This window comes from Lissotriton vulgaris, chromosome 1_1, assembly GCF_964263255.1.
Source record: "Lissotriton vulgaris chromosome 1_1, aLisVul1.2, whole genome shotgun sequence".
In the NCBI taxonomy this organism is placed as follows: Eukaryota; Metazoa; Chordata; class Amphibia; order Caudata; family Salamandridae; genus Lissotriton; species Lissotriton vulgaris.
The window spans coordinates 1,631,596,286-1,631,615,242 of record NC_141685.1 but is presented as its reverse complement, the minus strand read 5'-3'; the positions used below and the strand labels follow the sequence as shown (position 1 = coordinate 1,631,615,242).

Below are 18,957 nucleotides of genomic sequence, written 5' to 3'. Positions count from 1 at the left end.
AAAGCGATGCGCACTTTCGGTTTCGAGGCTGGCACCTGCGCAGTATCTGGCGTCGAGACCGTAGGTTTCGCCTTCGGTTTCGTTTTGCCAGGGAGTGACTCGGCAACAATGTCCGTGGCCGAGCCCGAAGGCGGGGCCGTGGAACTCATAGCGAGATCTTGGGTAAGGCCCGAAGGCGATCCCTCGACCTGGGCCTTATAAAACAGCACGGCCCCAGAGTCAGTTCGGGGAAGCTCCTCATCCGAGCAATCCTCCATGGCCCCGAGGGCCCCGTTGTCGTCCCCTACCTAGTCGACGACTTCTTCGCCCTCGAACATCTCAGCATCCGCGTCATAGTCATCTTTGACATCCGACGCGGGGTTTGATTCAGAAACGTCCTGGATAGGTTCGTCCTCGACATCCCCTGCATCGAAGATGTCCACGCAGTACCTCCCAAAAGGTTAGAGCCAAAGGCGTGTACTTGCGCTAGGAAATCCTACTGGATCCGGCTGGTGAAACGGGCCTCCCTGAGGATTTCATGCTGAAACAGTAATGCCTGGCAAAGGTGTGCCAGAAGCTCATGTGGCAGATTGAAAGATGTTGGAAAATCCATTGGCACATTGTTCCTTTATGACTTGCTTTTCCTTTTTTAGCACTGGCGAATTCAACAGAAAACTGGTTGCCCACCTGGTACTCCTTAGTTCATTTCTGTAAAAACTAAAGGTCTTGGAATCCAACCAATGATTCCTCTTTTCCATAGAGGGATATGGTAGGAAGAAAAAAAGCAGGAAGCACGATGGTCTGCCCCATAACAAAAGGTGATACTGCTTTCAGTAGAAAATATGCCAGAATCCAGAAGAAGGTAGTAAATGGCGCCTGTATGGACAGAATGTTCAGCTTACTAACAGGGTGCACCTCAAAAATGATCACCCCTAAGGTTAATGCATTAAAAATGGTTTTCTGAAGTAATTACATGGGGTAATTGTCTAAGAAGTGGAGTATCAGATGTGAAGGGGGTGCACCATAACACCTCTTGCAGACTGTCTAAGGAGAGGCTACAGAACAGTCCTTGTGGAATTGTCCCAGGTGAACAATAGATGGTTGTTGGAAAGTTAAGAACCTCAATCAGGCATCCATTCTATGTTTTTTTTAATGGACCCATTGCATAATTTCAATCTTAAAGGGTATATAGCAAGGCATGTTGAGAATACTATAAGAGCCTGGCCTACCATTGGAGAATGGTAGACTGGGGAGGCTTGTAGTATTCTGAAAATTCAGAATGGCTAGCTTAATTGTTTCTTTCAAGAATAACTATGCCAGTCTTCACCCCAAAAACGGTTAAGATTTCGGATTTCCACCATACATCTTCAGCTCTAAGATAGTGAAACCAAGAAATTGCAGCTGGGCAGCATGGAGTAAAGTTCTCGCTCAAGAACCTCCAATGCCCCCAACTCTGCTAAATGTAGCACATGCCACCAACCACAATAATGGCCACTATGAAGTTAGACCTGTCGGCTAATCAAGTTAACCTCGTAACAACAATAAACACCACCATGAAGCTAGACCTATAAGCTAATCAAGTTAAACACAATATCCTGGCACTGTTGGCTGCTGCAGGTACATCTTATCCAGCCTCACAAAAAGTTAAGGAAGTAATGGCAATGGCATGCTCTAAGGGTAACCTGATCAGCATTCATCTCAGAAATCTAACAGGTAATTCAGGTTGAAACTGTGTATGGAACACACGTTGTGTATGGTACACTCTGCAAGTTTGTTAGGCTTTAGAAAAGCTTTTCACAAACACCAGCCAATATTAATGGCTATGTCAATGCTAATTTAGTACTACACAACACTAATACTAAGAATTTATTTTAATAATATGGTTCACGGACACTGCTATGATCCATTAAGTATATCACAATTTCAAGGGGCGTGACTAAGCCGCTGACCAACAAGGCCACGCGGCTCTGAGGCTCTAGAGCCTCTGCCACATCATGAAGGCTTTGCAGCCTTGACTCTCCTCTCTTCCTAACAAGGGGGCACGGAACCCCTCCCCCCTAGCTTTTTGGGAGCTGCGGCGAACTCCTGAGCCCTACCACTTCAGCCGCCTGGACGATACGCACCATCATTGTTGGGGGAGGTGTTTGACGCCCAGCCTGCCTCGAAGGTCCCGCAGCGACAGGGGCCACAGGCGACCCTGAGGCCAGGGTTACTAAAGTCCCCGCAGAGCCCTGCTCGCCCATTCATCACCACCGACTGCATGGGGCTGCCTGATTCCTGCCTGGCCGCCTGATTCCTGCCTGGCCACCGGCATGGAAGAGCCCGACCTGTGCTTCCGCGGACTGGTGGTCGCATCTGCATGACACCGGGAGGTTCAACGAAAGTGACCTGGGCTGCCATTTTCTGGAGGCTCCAGGCCGGCAGCTGCACTCTCTGCCCACTGGGTGTTGACCGGACTAGTGGGCCGCGGATTGGGGCTGTGATGTTGTCCTCCTTGATGCGGATAGTGGTATTGCCGTCCCGACTCAAATGAAGGGCTATATTAAAAGGTACGGTGTGGTGGCTGGAAACCTTGCTGCTCCCCCCGCTACCCTCATGCTCCCTCTTCCTGGGTGGTAGTCCTGCTGAGCTGTTTTTTTTATCTTGCTCCTCCGCGCCTTGCAATCCGGGGGACCCTTCCATTCCCCCCGGATTACTGGAGACATCCATGTGGAGAGGCTCGGCAGCAGCCACTGGCACCCCCTCTCATCATTCACTGCTAGGCTGGGGCCTTGTTCTACATCTCCTGCTCCTGTGCTGATGGCTGCTGGGTGGACCAGTCGGGGCTACGAGACAGGACTCCCAATCTGTGACGTCAGGGATGTTTGTGGTGGTGCTGCCTCATGACGCCCGAGCTGCCTGTAAAGATTCCCCTCCCCAATCTTCTATCTTTGGCATCTCACAGCAGGTCGGCCGATCCACCCCCCATGCCCAGACCATCGGCTCACATACTCGCAGCGCACAGCCCTTGGTATTTCCAATCTTGCTGCCTCATAGGGTATCTACACTTGGTGATCGTCGACTGCCCTATCCATTGCCAACTCTAATTCTTCGGCCACTTGTGTGTGCTGCTGCGTTCCTGCCATGGGCCGCGGGGACTCCAAACAGCAGAGACTAAAATTAGAGCCCTCCAAGACCATAGACCGCCCCGGGACATCATCTGACACAGAGGAAACCCTTAATCCTATGCGGCCCTTGGACACACTGGATGGCGCCGTGGCGGAGCTGCGTGCTGGCTTTGGCGCCATGAATGTCCGCCTCAATGCCTGATCTCTCTTCTTGATCGGAGGAGAGCCTGGAGGGACATGGGCATCGCCTGGATACGGTGGAGGAACGATGTCAGGAGTTGAGGGCAGCGCAAGCGCTGTGACACAGCCTGGAGAATACGGAGCGCCTCCTAAATGCAGTTGCTATCAAGAACGAGGACTTGGAAGCCCAATCACAACATAATAATACACAAATAACGGCCATTGCGGAGACGATGAATGTGGGTCCCCCGGAGCGGTTTGCTGAATCTCTGCTCACCAAAATCTTTGGTCCGGAGTCATTCTCTGCCACCTTCATCGTCGAGAGGGCACACAGATCCTTGGGCCCCCGGCCTCCCCCCTCGTCCTAGAATCACACAACTCCTCAACTATTGGGACCAGGACACTGCGCTCAGACTGGCCAGTGAAAAAGATCCTCTGCAATACCAGAATACCACGGTCTCCATCTACCCAACTGTACCCTCACTGTCCAGAAAGCTAAGTGAAAGATCAACAACGCCGAGGCACTTCTCTGAAAAAATGGAAGCAAGTATGGTATGCTATATCCTACCAGGTTCCGTGTCATTGTGGACAACAAAGTCAGATTCTTTGACACTTCGGCCGAGGTCAGAGTCTTTTGCAAACAGCAGAGTTCCAGCGGACCATCACTAAATTGAACCTACCTTCAAGCGTGGACCTGTTTAACCCAGGTTGCGATTCAGTGACTCCATGATGGCCATGCCTGGTCACCACCCTTTTTCCCCTTTAATGTGTCCCCCTAAGACACTGTTTTGTCTGTGTGGCCGCCCCATATTTGAAGTTATATCAGGTTTCATAATGGGCACTGACCCCTATGGCCCGTTGGGTTCTATATTTATATCGTTGTTCAACTTGGGATTCGCTGATGCCCTTTGGCTCGGTGGCAAGCCCCGTACATTGCGAGCCATTCGCGATATATTGGACGAATACTCTCATGGATGCCTAGCACACTCCTTACTCCTGGTCATACGTTTTATTCAGCCCCCCAATCGATATAGACTCAGCTGGATTACTGATGCTATCCAAACATGCTATCCCCAGGAAGCAAGATATTAAGGTACTCCCACACACACTGTCAGATCACGCCTCTATTCGGTTGACTCTCATGATACGTTATGGGGGTGTTTGGGAACTCAGATGGTCCTTCCCTTCAACCGCTCTTTTCGACACGGTGTTCCACTTAGAGCTGCGAGAGGCGATTAAGGACTACTTTAGGCTGAATGCTGGCACGGTGGACACCTACGCTTTGTTATAGGATGCCTTAAAGGCATATATCCAAGGGATTTGCATATCGAAGCATGCTGGTGGTCTTCATACCCTGCACAGGGATTTGGCCCGAGTGGAGTCTGACCTGGCGGTCCTCGATCATCTGAACTCTCCACATCCCAACCCTATCTACCTAAGACTTTCAAGACCTAGCGGAGAGTCTGCATACCTCGGTAAAAATGAAAAGGCCCACCGCTATGGCAAGGGTGAATGACCAGCACTGGGAGAGAGAATGCATCACCAAACTGCTTCTTCCAGACAGCTCTCAGGTTACAGCAAATGAGGATACCCTATGTGAGCTTATCTCCTATTACAAATCACTATACACTACACTCCTCGGCCCTGAGGATTTACCAGGCTTAGCCTACGTTGAAGAAATAGCCATGGTCTGGCACACTACAGGACAATCCCAATTCCTCGCTGAATCCTTCACTTCAGACTAACTCGACTCAGCCATAGACTCCTTGGATGGGTCCAGGGCTCCTGGTCTTGACGGCCTCATGGGCACTTTCTATAAACTGTACAAGGGTCTCCTTATACCTGACCTTTTGGAGGTGTACGCCAAGGCTTCTGGATAAGGGGGTCCTCCCCCCACCACGAGAGAAGCTGTGCTCTCTCCTGCTAAAAACCTGACAAAGACCCAACTCTCTGCACCTCGTTCAGGCCTCTATCCCTGTTAAATTTCAAAAATAAAATCCTTTCCAAGGCAATGGCTAACACTCCCTGCCACAGATCCACATCACTCAAACCTTTGTGCCATTTTCTCAGTCCTGAACAGAATCTCCCCAGAGATACCAGCCACTGTTGCCCTTCTCAATGCAGAGAAAGCTTTTGATTCCTTAGAGTGGCCATTTCCTGCATGCCATTCTACGAAGGCTGGGCGTACCCACACAATTTATTGCCCTGGCCGCTCTCAAATTCTGCACCAACTGTCCGCATTCGAGTTAATGACTCCTTATCCGACCCCTTCTCCATTACACAAGGCCACAGACAGGGGTGCCCCCTCTCACCACTAATATTTATCATTGCAATGGACCCCCTGGTCTGCCATTTACAGGAGAAGCACCTACACCAGGGACTTCACGTCAAGCCAGGCCTGCTACTCCTTTCAATGAACGCGGACCACATCCTACAGGAGATAACACGTTTTGGCATCCTTTCGGACTTAAACATCAACTGGAGAAAATCAGAGCAATCCCCCCTCACAGACGCTACTGATCCATCTCACTGAGTATCCACTTGTTTGGCGTACTGAAACCACCAAATACTTAGGTATCATTTTTCACAGAGACAAGGAACAAATTATTCCCTCACGTACGGCCCGGACGTTAGCAAACTGACAGACCAGATAGAATGCTGGAGTTGCCTCGCCTTATCCATGGTGGTCAGGATCGCAATTATAAAACGGTTTGTCCTCCCCAGTTTCCTTTATTGTTTCAAAATATTCCTATACCCCTCCCAGTTTGTTTGTTTTTTTACAAATTTTTGCGGGTTGCTGATTTGGGCGGGCCCTAGATGCCGGGTGACCTGGTATACTCTCATATAACGTGGAGGATTGGAGGATTTGCAGTCCCCGATTTTTATATACGTATTTTACAGTCGCACAGTTTGCTTACCATTGGTATCACCCGACATCTGCTAACCATATGCTAAGTCAGAGCGCAACCTGTCGGACCCTGACCCTCCGACAGCCTTACTCCTATAAGGCCTCAACTTCGACCCCACAGAAATACAGACTCTTTCAACCACTAGTTGGGCCCTCTGGAGACTCAGCGGGACATTGGGGCAGGCCTCTTATATCCAGCAGCACTACTGCTATTTCTAAATCCTTGGCTGCCACTCACCTCAGAAAAATTGGTACAGCATACTCTCACCGCACATGTTCTCCATACGTTAGGTGACTTATTTCCGAATGGTCACTTTTTTCCCCTACAACAGACCCCAACTTTTCCCATGCCACACAGATGGATCAATTAATTTTGACGATTACTCGGGACTGTCCACTCACGCTTTCCTACTTGTCCACTGGCACCTGAAGACTGTGTCCCTCACACATTTGATTACAGACCCAAATAGTAAGCACTTGGTCTCTAGACTTTATCGCACTAGCATGGCTGTTGAACACACTCATGAAAGCAAAGTCAGCCAGCTACGGGAGCTCATTGCACCATCAGGATTCAAGCAAACCGGGCCGAAGACGGCTGTAATGCCAGAAACCGGTCCCCGGGAGCTTGTTTCCTTCCCAGTGTAAGAATTGGCTTTTGTAGTTTGGTTTGCCCTGTTCCCATCATGCACTGGGACAGGAAAAGACTAATTTGCATACAGCCAGGTTCTGAAACTGGGATGGTGCAGTGAGCTAAAAAACGGTGTTGGATCTAGCCCTGATCTCTTGACTGGGTGAGAGCTTTCTGCTTAATTCAGAGACTCTGTCCCTCACCACCCCTTGTTGTAAATATTTTTGTCCACCCTAAGCGTGGAAGGGTATTCTCAGATGTGAGACCCTTGCTCATTGCACCATCAGGATTCAAGCAAACCGGGCCGAAGACGGCTGTAATGCCAGAAACCGGTCCCCGGGAGCTTGTTTCCTTCCCAGTGTAAGAATTGGCTTTTGTAGTTTGGTTTGCCCTGTTCCCATCATGCACTGGGACAGGAACAGACTAATTTGCATACAGCCAGGTTCTGAAACTGGGATGGTGCAGTGAGCTAAAAAACGGTGTTGGATCTAGCCCTGATCTCTTGACTGGGTGAGAGCTTTCTGCTTAATTCAGAGACTCTGTCCCTCACCACCCCTTGTTGTAAATAGCTACGGGAGCTGGACCGTGGCCACCCTTTCACTGATGGGGATTGGGCGTATTGCTGCACACAAATAAAGTTTGTATGCCCCAAGCACTGTCAAACTACTCCATTTCCGGTTTCTACATAGAACATATACCACCCCAGCTAGCCTGGCCAAGATAGATGCCTCCAAATCCTCGCAATGCACAAGATTACGATTTCACACATATGACATGGACAATGCCACCATTCTCGCTACATAATAAATAGCTACCTTTGAAACCCAGTCACATATGATCACACTTACCCTCACGACTACCCCACCTTATGGCACTTTTGGGCAATGTCTCGCCTAAACCTAAACATCTTCGCTGTTTCTCGGCCATTGCTCTATTACTGGCTAAGAGAGAGATCAGCGGGACACATCACCCCACCGTGACCTCGTGGCTCAAAAACATGACCTACTGCGACCGACCCAGCGAAGATTAATGCCACACTGCAAGCCCCCTCCTCCAGACCCAAGGATATTTGGCAACCCCTTTGTCTTTATTTGTTAACTCTTGTTACAGAGTCTCCCAATGCCTCCCCTCTTGCACCAATTGACACTATCTCCCTAGTTTTAGTTTCAACCAGTCAGGGGACAAGCTGACTGATGTCCCCCTCCCTCTCTTTCTTTATCATTTCCTTTTCTACTCAGAGTCTTCACCTTGACTGTTACTGCTTACCATATTGACTAATGTCCTTGCTATACTTCTTTGCTCTTGTCTTAGATAATACCCGTTATTTATGGAGTGCTGAGTCCTGAAGGAATTCCGAACAAAAATGTACATATATATTTGACCTACTATGTTCTTTTTTGAACCTTGTTAAAAACAATATATACATTTAAAAAAATATACATATATAACAGAATTTCAAAGGTACTATTGTTGTCTTGCCGGCTGGTTTGTGTTGAAAGTGAAGGGAGGGACATACCCAGAATTTCTAGCATGGAGGCATCAGCTGTACAATCACGGAAAGTCTTAATGCCTAAAAGGAAACCCACTCAACACCACCTGATAACAACAAAACACAAGAGCAACTCCTAAGCAAATGTAAACAATTTTATTGAAAAAAAAACACAATTTGTGATTTGTTATACACAATATAAAATGTTTACACTCATGGAAAAGTGAAAGCCCCAGAGGTGAAAACACGAGGTTCGTGGGGGTAGATACTTCTGCCAAAAGGGAATAAGAATCTTGAGGTTCTGACTGTTCAGTAGATAAACAACACTTGGGGAGGGGCCTTAAGAATGTGGCCAAAATTCACGACAGTGGTTTACATTCAGTAATGTATGTCTGAAAGCCACCTCTAGGCTTGTTGCTCCAGGTTGATTTAGTATCCAGCAGGGGCATGGTTACAAACCATGAGAAAAGGACACGCCTTTCAAACGAGGCATAATGTATCCTCAGTTGCTGTTAGGTCAACATTCATATCTTAACAGTCTGCATCTCTTAGATGGCATGTGTGTGATTAGGTAAATGTCACAAGTGACAAGGGGATTTTGCCTTCAAATTAATCGACATGCAGCAAGTGAAAATGTGCGCCCAACATACTGGTCTTCAAAGCGGATGTTATAATCTCACATGAACAGAGAGTAACAGTGTGAGGGGCAAGTGTGTAAACATTGGTTTCTAGAATTCATATCCTGGCAGTCTTCTACACTACACACAAAATGTACAACTAGTGACAGCAGTCCTAGTTTTAAAACTGTGTTAATGTATGGCCTGGAAGGAGGTTTAACATAAAAAAAATTAGCTGACATCCAGAGAAGACCTGGACTATAGTCAAAGTGTTTTTTTCCAAAGTCAAATGAATCTGGAAGGCTAGGACTGTTACATACACAAAGAACTTTTCTTAGGCCCCAAACGTGGGTTAGTCGGAAGAGTCTGTTATCAGCACACCAATAAAATCCAACTCCCCAGAGTTCTGACTAAATAGTACGTATTCAGAGTTCTTGTAGAATATGCATATTTTGGTGCTTATTGCACCAAAATCATGTCACAGTACATGCTGTATTTTTTCCCCCTGTTAAATTCTGGCAGGTTTGACCTGCTTGCATTTACTGAAGTAGGAAGTATTTAACACACCTGTAATTACTAGGTGCGATAAATACCACCCAACTCATGATTCCGACCATTATGCAAACATGGGTTTGCGCAGGTTTCTGAAAACTCAGAATCAGGACCTTACGTGCAACTGAACGACCAGACCTAACGGTCATTCGAAGGTGCCAGTCTTTCTGGAAAGTCAACAATCTGTCACTGACAATACCATATGTGGGGTCCACATTCATCTAATAATCCTAACACTGCAATTTCCATCAGAAACAAAACAATGAAAAAAAAAACAAAAAGCAAGTTTGGCCGGCAAAATAGGTTAGCCGTCTACCCTCTTACCACTACACTTCTCCCAACACAACACAATGACGTTTCAGCATTTCTAGAGCTTTTTAAAAAACTATGCTGATTTGACCACCTGAAGCACAGTGACATTTTCAGTCATCATCTGCAATACTTTCACAACTTCTTACAAAAATGTATTTTGTGTTAATGGTCAAAAGCAGTGCTATTCAACATAAAAGTAGAATAAACAGACAAGTAGCGAGCTACTACAAAAGTGCAGAATGTTAAATATTTTTAAGAACAAAAGCTTAATCAGAAAGAAGAAGGGTATAAATATACTTAAGTGAAACTTGTTACACTGAATATGGTCAGTCGTTTAGATGCTAAATTTAGTATAGTGGGGCAATGTGTTGAGGTCATGCAGACGTTGGCAACAAATCAAAGGATTATTTTAAATTCACTATTAATTATTAGTTTTTTGAAAACATTTTCAGCAGCAATTCACTGTAAACCCAGGTAAAATTTTGCACATGACAGTGCTACATACGCGAGAGTCTTGTACAAAGAACATTGCTTCTTAACCCCTTCGATGCTGATGACAAGCTCAGCTCGTCATCAGCCACGGGTGACGTGTGCGGATGACGAGCTGAGCTCGTCATGTATCGCGGTTAATCAAAAACAGCCGCACAGCGCAAAAATCACCGCAGCAGCGATGCGGTTAAATTACCATGCCTGTGGACAGAACAGTAAGGAAGAGCCACATGAACATGTCATTTTCCTTACATTCACCTTTTTTTGTTCTTGAAAAGCAAGATTTTTTAGTCTGGCCAAGATTCTATGAGAACATTTCTGAAAGTGTTTGTTGAAGTTATTCAAACACATTTCCCAATGACAAGTAGCAACCAGACATTTAAGGGGAGCGCTTCCTAACACTTCTAAGTCTTGACACACAGTGGGGTACTTCGCAACTTTAGGAAATTCTGAATGTATAGAATTTAAGATCCACATCCCATCACCTTCCACTGCCAACGTGTTCTTCAGTGTGAACTCTTTGTCCCCCTCCCCATCTTCTTTTACCATTTAGATGGCCTCACTGCCCTGCCCTCTACTTAGGAGTCATTCTAAATGCTGAGCAAACATTATTTTAAGGAAGCCAGGATGTTGAGTTCAATAAAATCAGATGGAAGGTTATTTCCAGAGCATGTCAAGATTACCTTGTTACACAGGCTTTTCTTATTTTTAGGGAGATTCTCTTGTTTCAGATGAAATATAATCTGACCACTCTTTATGGGAGACCATCCAGTTAAGCTCAGTCAACAAACTAACCAGCTTCACATTTTAAAAGAATAAAAAGTGGTCTAAAAAGAGCAAAAATAAAAACTTGACACAAAGAAATAAGAAACGCACGGTTAAAAAAAATTCTTATAGAATTTCTTCCACTGTGTATATTGATTTTTCATTCACAAACATGGAGTGTCATCAGGCCAACATTAATGCAAGGAAAGCATTAGAAAAGGTGACTTAAAAGTAAAGAATCGCTGCAAAGACTGCACTAATATTGATGATGTTTTGCACAGGACTATGCAGGAGGGAAGAGTTTTTTAAATCTCAAAGAAGAACATAGGGTTGAATGTGCCATGCTGAAATCACCCATAGCACGGTCAGTGTTTGATGTTAGCTTTGGTTTCCTAAGGGTGTGGGGGCTTAAGAATGAAAATCCTGACATCACTACAGATCACAAAGATTCCTGTCGTCGTCTAGAAACGATGCAAACATTGGTGCTTATCACATTTCAAAGACATCAGTGTCTTCAGGTTTTCAGTCACACCAACACTCACCAAGACCAGATACACGGCCTTCATACTCCAATGGCTTTCTAGTCAATCTAGTACATTTAAGATTACATCAGAAACTATTTCCCAAGTGTTGTAAATAAAATGAAGCTATGTCTCAAGCCACAGCTTTGCTACATCATTGTCAAAACACCAAGCTTCACTGAAACAATCCATAAAAAACTTTTGAAATTCTGTAGTAACTGGCAAGGCAACCAACTTTTTCAGTAAAGCAGGGCTCAAGTCTCCTGTTAATCCACCAACAAAGATATATAGTTTGTCATTTTTACATATTCTCTTTATCTGGAGTTAGTTTGGTAAAAACATCAAAGTCTCTAGCAAGCCAGTCCTTGGCAGGATTATTTTGCAGCAATTTAGGCAGCTGAACAAGACCAAGTATATTGGTAGGGGCTTCCTATTACCGACCTTGTTCATTCAATTCTCCAATGATCTCCAAATGCAATTAGTGAACATAAGCATACCACTTCCCTTATGATCTGCAAAGATGATCTGGCAGGCAGATATGTTAAAAGAACCGGTCTTCTTCCAGTGACGTTGAAGACCGTTCAGAAACACCTTTACCACAGATGTAAAAGAAAGATTCTGGATCTTAAATACACTACATCCTACATTATCAAATGACCATAAAAGTAAAAGGGCAAATCTCCATGGGGGTACACTCAACCCAGCACTCGCTTTGTTATTTGAAAGCACCCATCTGCATGTTAACAACGTGTTTCTCGGAAAAGGCACTTTTATAATACAATAAAGTACTAAAAAGCCACAGAGAAAATCATCAAATGAATCAGTGCAGATCAAAGAGCGATGTGGTTACCCTTTTTGCCCAGGAAGAATACCGAAATAAATACAATGCAACGCTCCAGTCAAATTTTGACACTGCTTTAGAAAATTCTAATTAGACCGGTTTCATCTACCAAGACTAAAGTGTTAATCATGACACTATGCAATCACCCAAAACTACTACTTATTTTCAATTATCTGTGCAAACTACCTACACACATTAAAGAAAGGACTTCAGACAGAATTCTTCACATAGTTTGAAAAAGCATGTCTGACTGTGCGCATGTGGCAGCCCTTGAAGAGCTAACAATGAACAGTTTATGAAAATATGTGAATTATGATATTCTATACAAAAAAAGGGATATTCTGTGAAGAGACCCTTATCGGAGGAAGCTTTAAATAGAGTCATGGCAGAGGCCTCCTCAGTGTAACACAGGAGGCAGGAGAGGAGCTGCAATGCTGTCATTCGAGACAACAGCTAATGCACAGAAAAAAAGTGCCATGGTCACCTCTGGATGCCCCCAGTTCTGCATGTAGCTTCTTGCTTCTGGCATTCACCCACCGATGTCTAGCAAATTACATGTGGCAACAGCTGCACAATTTGTATCCATGGCTGTGTGTAAGCCATGAATATTTATAGCTATTGAAGCTGCACTGAGGCGCTTTGTGGTTCTAACAGCTCTGATGATCATGCAAAGGATGCCTTTTTCTTTCCTTTGTCCATCACTATCAAGTTTTTGGCCTTCTTTCAATGTTTCAAAAAATGTGTTGTTCCCTTTATGATTTGAGTTTAGAGAACAATAAGAAACCTTTCACCTTCCACAAAGCCCCTCACGTTCACTACCAGGTGATCGTGAACAGCTTGTACATGCGATGGCATAGCACTAGCACGATAACAAATATGTATTGAGAGGTGGCTAACTAGTTATTTTAACATAGATCTCATTAAAAAAATTATACGATAACACCGTATATATTGCTTCTGTGGGTCAGCCCAACGAGTGACAAATATTTTTAAAACAAATCCTGCCCTGTATTTTGAGCATTTGTTTCTTTCTGATAAAGCTTAAACTGCTGAAGGACGGCTTTTGTAAAGATTCTAGTCTAACAGAAAACATCAAGCCAACCAAAGGTTGCAGCAGCTTCTGAATATCCAGAGAGGGGTGATACAGAGTGCATTGCAGGAAGGGTCATGCACCAAGTGCCACACAACTAGGAACACTGATACATCCAAAAAAAGACAGTGCCTAACACGACAATAAATGCAAAGTTTGAGCCCAGACAAGTAAGCTGGGAGACACAGAATACCTCTTGTAAACATTGTTAGGTTAGGAGAAGAGGAGATGGAGGAGGGCCTGTAAGCAGAGGGACAAGAAGTTGTTCGTGTAATGGTGAAGCTACTCCTCACCACGAGTACAATATAATGATATAGAAATCCTGCACTCTATTTGCAAAATCAAACAATACTAGTATGGTTAAAGTGTAAAAATATATGATCTTCAAATCACACACTGCCCAACACTCAAACCCTCCCCCCAAAATTTGCAAAGAGTGATCAAACGATAACGAAAGAATAAGCACAACGCTGTCCTTGCTCCATGATTAGGGCGCAGTATTCACTTCTCGTGGGGGCTTGACTGGACTTCATACTCCTCTTCAGAGACCTCAACAACAGCGAATGTGTTCTTGTGCCCCCGCTGTCCTAATAAATAACTTCTTTTCAGGACCTAGGCTGGGAGGAGCTCCTCCCAGTGCAGATGTAGGAAGGATCCTAAAACTCATCATGCCTTACTAAGGCTTCACCAAAATCCGTGGCCTGGCTGCCCACAAACAGGTCATATTTGTCAACAATTTCTTCTTCGGTTAGCCGTCCATCCTGTGGAAAAACAGGAGACGTAAAGGTTACTCAAATATCCAAAGCAAGGCAATAACAAAAAACAAAATCTACAACCAAATTGCAGGCCATTGCCGGAAATGTTACTAACTTGTTAGTTCATGAGAAGCTCAGGACCCCCCCACCAACAGGCCACATTATTTCCAAGTTAAAAATCAATAAATCAATACCCAGACACACTCAGCCCGGTCAGAGAAGGGATGTGACGGCACAGGCAACTCTCAATCCCTTCTACCACTGTCCGTTTTACATCAGACAGTAAATTATATTGTAATAGCGGAAACTTGAACACAGGCTGAAAGAAATGTGGTGCGACTTACTCTACTTGCACATTTCTAGGGTGGGTGGTTTTATACAAGGAAGGTGAAAGTTTTTTTTTGGGGGGGGGGGGGTGGGTGGGGGGGGGGTCAGTTTCTCCAAGCTAAGCCCACTTAAATCTCTGATAGTATGCAGGCCGACACAATGGATCATTTCTTTACACTATGACAAAGTCACGTACAGTATTTATCCAAGATCCCATCACAATACAGTTCTCCAGGACCCCTACTGTTCATGTGACTCTTCGAAGTCACAGCTACCACCGTCACCATCATGTACATATCACTGCTTTTTAGAATATACCATGTGCACAAAGGACAACTTCGTTTGATAGGCCAACACATTTAACCCCTCCCCTGCTGATGACGGAACCGCTCCGTCGTCCGCTGCGGTGGCGCTGTGCTGATGACGGAGCGGTTCCGTCATGGCCCGCCCGACGCTCCTGCACGGCGCGAATTCCGCGCTTGCGCTGAGCATTCCATTGAGCGGGCGGAATAGCCGCCGCAGTGAAGGGGTTAAATTAGAATACAAAGCTAGTCGGTGTAAAATTTCATAATAAGCAACTCCCTTCGAGTGCATTTGTTTAAAGAATATGCAATGACAAGACTGGCAGAGCTCTCCTACTTTGTTTTGGTCTGACTCGTATACGAGATGGCGAGCTTCAGCCTCTGCATGATCGTAGTCCGATGGGAGGATCCAATCTTTGGTTTCATCCTTGTCCATTTTCCCATCACGGTTCTTGTCTCTAAACTCGACAAACTGCTCCCGCTCGGTTTTCACCCACTCTGGTTCTTCACCATCTCCATCCTGATTATACATATCACCTGCATATATAAAGACACATATCAATATCTATGAAAACACACTGGTGTACATAAATTACAAATATAACCCCTATCTAAACTTCTTAAATGGATATTTTTTTTCTGAAACGACTAATCATGCAAATACTGCCACCCACAATCGCTCCAGCATGAGAAGAGATCCTAGCAACAAATAAAATGAGATGATGTGCCCCATTTCGCAGGCAGGCGGTTTTGTATAGGACAGCGCTTGCTTTACATTGAAGGATCCCTTGGCCTTCAGCTCCTTTCCTGTGCCACAAAGAAATGGCTGACAATGGATAAGAAAATTAACACTAGAGCTTCAAATTTCTCGCTCACCCAAGGCACGGGGTAACAGAAGCATGTTTTCGTTAACAGATTATCAGAAATGAAAATATCATATTAAATTGTGTTCTGGGCCCTTACTGTAGCCAGAGTTCTAATGAAATCAAAGAAAACAGAATGAAGGAGAACTGAGGAAGATTTATCTCAGTGTGGAAAGGAATGCAGCCACATGCATACACATGGTACGTATACTGCGCTCCTGTGAAACTGGTTTTGGTCACCCGCTTTGAAAATGGGAGACAATCCTTAAATGGGGTGATTTCATGTGTATACTGAAACTTTGAGTTTAATTTCCCAATGTTGTATTTGAAAACTCAAAATTTCTACGTGGCTATTTTGTTTGTTTCTACAGGCACAGTCTTCTGATCTGAGACAAATTATCACCTAGGCTGTACACATACATCATGCATGCCAAGGCCATCACCAGTCTAGAGGGCACACATGACTTACATTAAAATAATGCACCAAAACTGCTTTAGGATAGACCATAGTTGATGGCTCACTCATGCCCAAAAGTAGATGCAAAGAAACCGGTAGGGAACAACTGAGGTAAATCGGCAAGAAGGCTCATGCGCAGGCTCAGAACAGACAACAGAATATGGTGGGCTGCATTTTAGAGTAAAAATCTGAGGCAAAAGTTTGTAACATTAACAACTGGAAATGGGCACCCATACAAAAAAGCATGTGCTCACCAATGTATTCCTCCAAATCAATGACACCGTCCCCGTTTTTGTCAATGTCTTCCATTGTTTCCTAAAATAAAATGAAGGATACGACATTCAGCTAGGGAAAAACACCTAGTAAAAGGGTTACGTCATATGCTGCTCTTAAATAACAGGGAGCTGCCAAACACTGCCCCCCCCTCCCCACCCCACTGGTCTGGCCACGAATCAAGGAAGCACTCCTGTTTTTATATCACACCAGCAGTTTCAGTATCCGTTTATATTTAAAAACAATCTACCAAATCAAATCATGTGTTTGTTAAGCCTGACTACTCACCCGTAGGGGTCTCAAGGCGCTGGGGAGGGTGGGGGGGTTCGCAGGTTTCAGTCCATCAAAGAGGGGGACGGTCGATGAGCAAGGTTTTGAAGATGGGGAGCAATGTTATAGGTCTGAGGTGGAGCAGAAGGTCGTTCTATGCTCTGGCTGCGCAGAAGGAGAAGGAGCGGCCTCCCAATCTGGTCTTTCTGGTGCGGGGGACCACGGCGTAGGAGAGCTGGGCTGATCGTAGGGTCCTTTGGGGTGCGTGGAATTTCAGTTGGCTATTCAGGTATGTTGGTCCGGTGTCATGGAGGGCCTTGTGAGCGTGGGTTAGCATCTTGAAGGTGACTCAAGATTCGATGGGGAACCAGTGATGTGTGCGTAGGTGCTGGGAGAAGTGGCAGTGTCTTGGCAGCTTGAGGACCATTCTTGCGGCGGTGTTTTGGATGTTCTTTAGCTTGCGGGTGAGGTTTTTGTTTATTCCGGCATAGAGTGCGTTGCTATAGTCGAGCCTGCTGGTGACCAGGGCGTGAGTGACGGTCTTTATGTGTTCGAGGGGGATCCATTTGAAGGTCTTAGGTAGGAGGCGGAGGGTGTGGAAGCAGGAGGACGAGAGTTATGCATAAGAAGGTCCACCCTCTTGGGAAGCCTCTCATGGAGGACCAAAGAAAAGTCTAGCAGAGCTGTAAACCACGGCTGGCGAGCCCATGTGGGAGCTACCAAGATCAGTCTGAGGGACATTGCCAAAGCCTCCAAACCAGAAATGGAAAAAGGGGAGAGGAAGACACGCATAGGCAAATATTCCTGACCAATTCATCAATAGTGCATTGCCACTGGAATGACCTGGAGTTGAAGTTTGGGCATTGAGCGTTGTGCCTATTTGAGGGACCTGTTGTGCTAAGCATTCCTGCAACGGATGCATGTGAAGCCTTGGATGAGGTACTACAGCTATGCAGGAGGCCATCGTGCCTAATAGCACATGACCCTCCTGACTGCGAGTTGTTGATCTGGTTGGGACATGGGAATTAGTGCTTGAAAAGACTGAATCCTTGCAAAATTGAATTAGGCTAAGCCTACCCATGTGTTGCGCAGAGCCCCTAGGTAAGGCTGAATCTGTAGGGGTTGGAGGTGGGATTTGGTGGCGTTGATAGTAAACCCCAACTGATGAAGTAGATCTACTATTTGTGCGTGTTTTTAGCACTGCTGCCGGGTGGCAGCTTTGATGAGCTAATCGTCCAGATATGGGAAAATGTGAACGCCCTGTCTGGGGAGATGGGGGGCTACCACCGGAAGGCATTTGGTGAATAACCGAGATGCAGTAGTGACCAAAAGGGGAGGACTTTGAACTGATAGTGCCTCCCATCAACCACAAACCTGAGATATCGGCGATGAGCAGGATGTATTGGAATGTAGAAGTAGGCATCCTTTAGCATAGCCATAAAATTGCCCTGATGGAGAAGGGGAAAGATATCCTAAAGGGTTACTATATGAAAGTGTTCAGACAGGATGTATTCGTTTAGAGTCCTGAGGTCCAGGATTGGCCTGAACGACTCGTCTTTTTTGGTTATGAGGAAGTATAGTGAGTACACCCTTGTACCCTGCTAATGGCTGGAGAGAGCTCTATAGCCCCTTTGAGAATGAGGGCTTTGAATTCATCTTTTAGTAGCGTTTAATGTCTGTTTGAGAGGTGGAATGGTTGGAGGTAAAGTGAGCTTCACATATTAACCTGCTAATGGCTGGAGAGAGCTCTATAGCCCCTTTGAGAATGAGGGCTTTGAATTCATCTTTTAGTAGCGTTTAATGTCTGTTTGAGAGGTGGAATGGTTGGAGGTAAAGTGAGCTTCACATAATAACCCTATTGGATAGTTTCCAGCACCGACTGGTCTGAGGTGATGGTTTGACATGTGGGAAATAACCCTTATAGGTTTGACGGTGGTTGTAGCTCCTTTTGTGGATTTATTCTTACCTCTGCCTCTGGTGTTGTTGCCTCTATAGGACCATCTGAGATAACCCCAGGAAGAGGTATCCTGGCCCTAGTTGCATTGGTAAGAATTGGAGGCTTCAGAGGAGATGGTCTTTGAACCTCCACAGTAGGATGGGTAGCTAAAGGAACTACAAGGAGACTTGAAGGTCAACGCCAAAGCATTCAGCACTGATAGTCTGCTTGGTGCCGAGGCAGATGAAATCGATGCAAAGGGTCAACTCTGTGAGAGGGTGGTCAGAGCCACAGCA

The 18,957-nt window shown here is 45.5% G+C and overlaps 1 protein-coding gene across 2 annotated transcripts in view; it reads right to left on the bottom strand.

The window, feature by feature from the left end:
• Positions 1–8,431: 8,431 nt before the first annotated feature.
• Positions 8,432–18,957, bottom strand: part of CALU (calumenin) — a 57,709-nt gene continuing 47,183 nt past the window's right edge. For both annotated transcript variants that reach the window (XM_086918857.1, XM_086918858.1), the window contains exons 5-8: positions 16,437–16,497; positions 15,200–15,399; positions 10,447–14,239; positions 8,432–10,269 (exon numbers count right to left, since the gene is read on the bottom strand). In XM_086918857.1, coding sequence (XP_086774983.1) covers positions 14,135–14,239; positions 15,200–15,399; positions 16,437–16,497 — 366 coding nt within the window. In that variant the 3' untranslated portion in view covers positions 8,432–10,269; positions 10,447–14,134. The remainder of the gene's footprint in view (positions 10,270–10,446; positions 14,240–15,199; positions 15,400–16,436; positions 16,498–18,957) is intronic.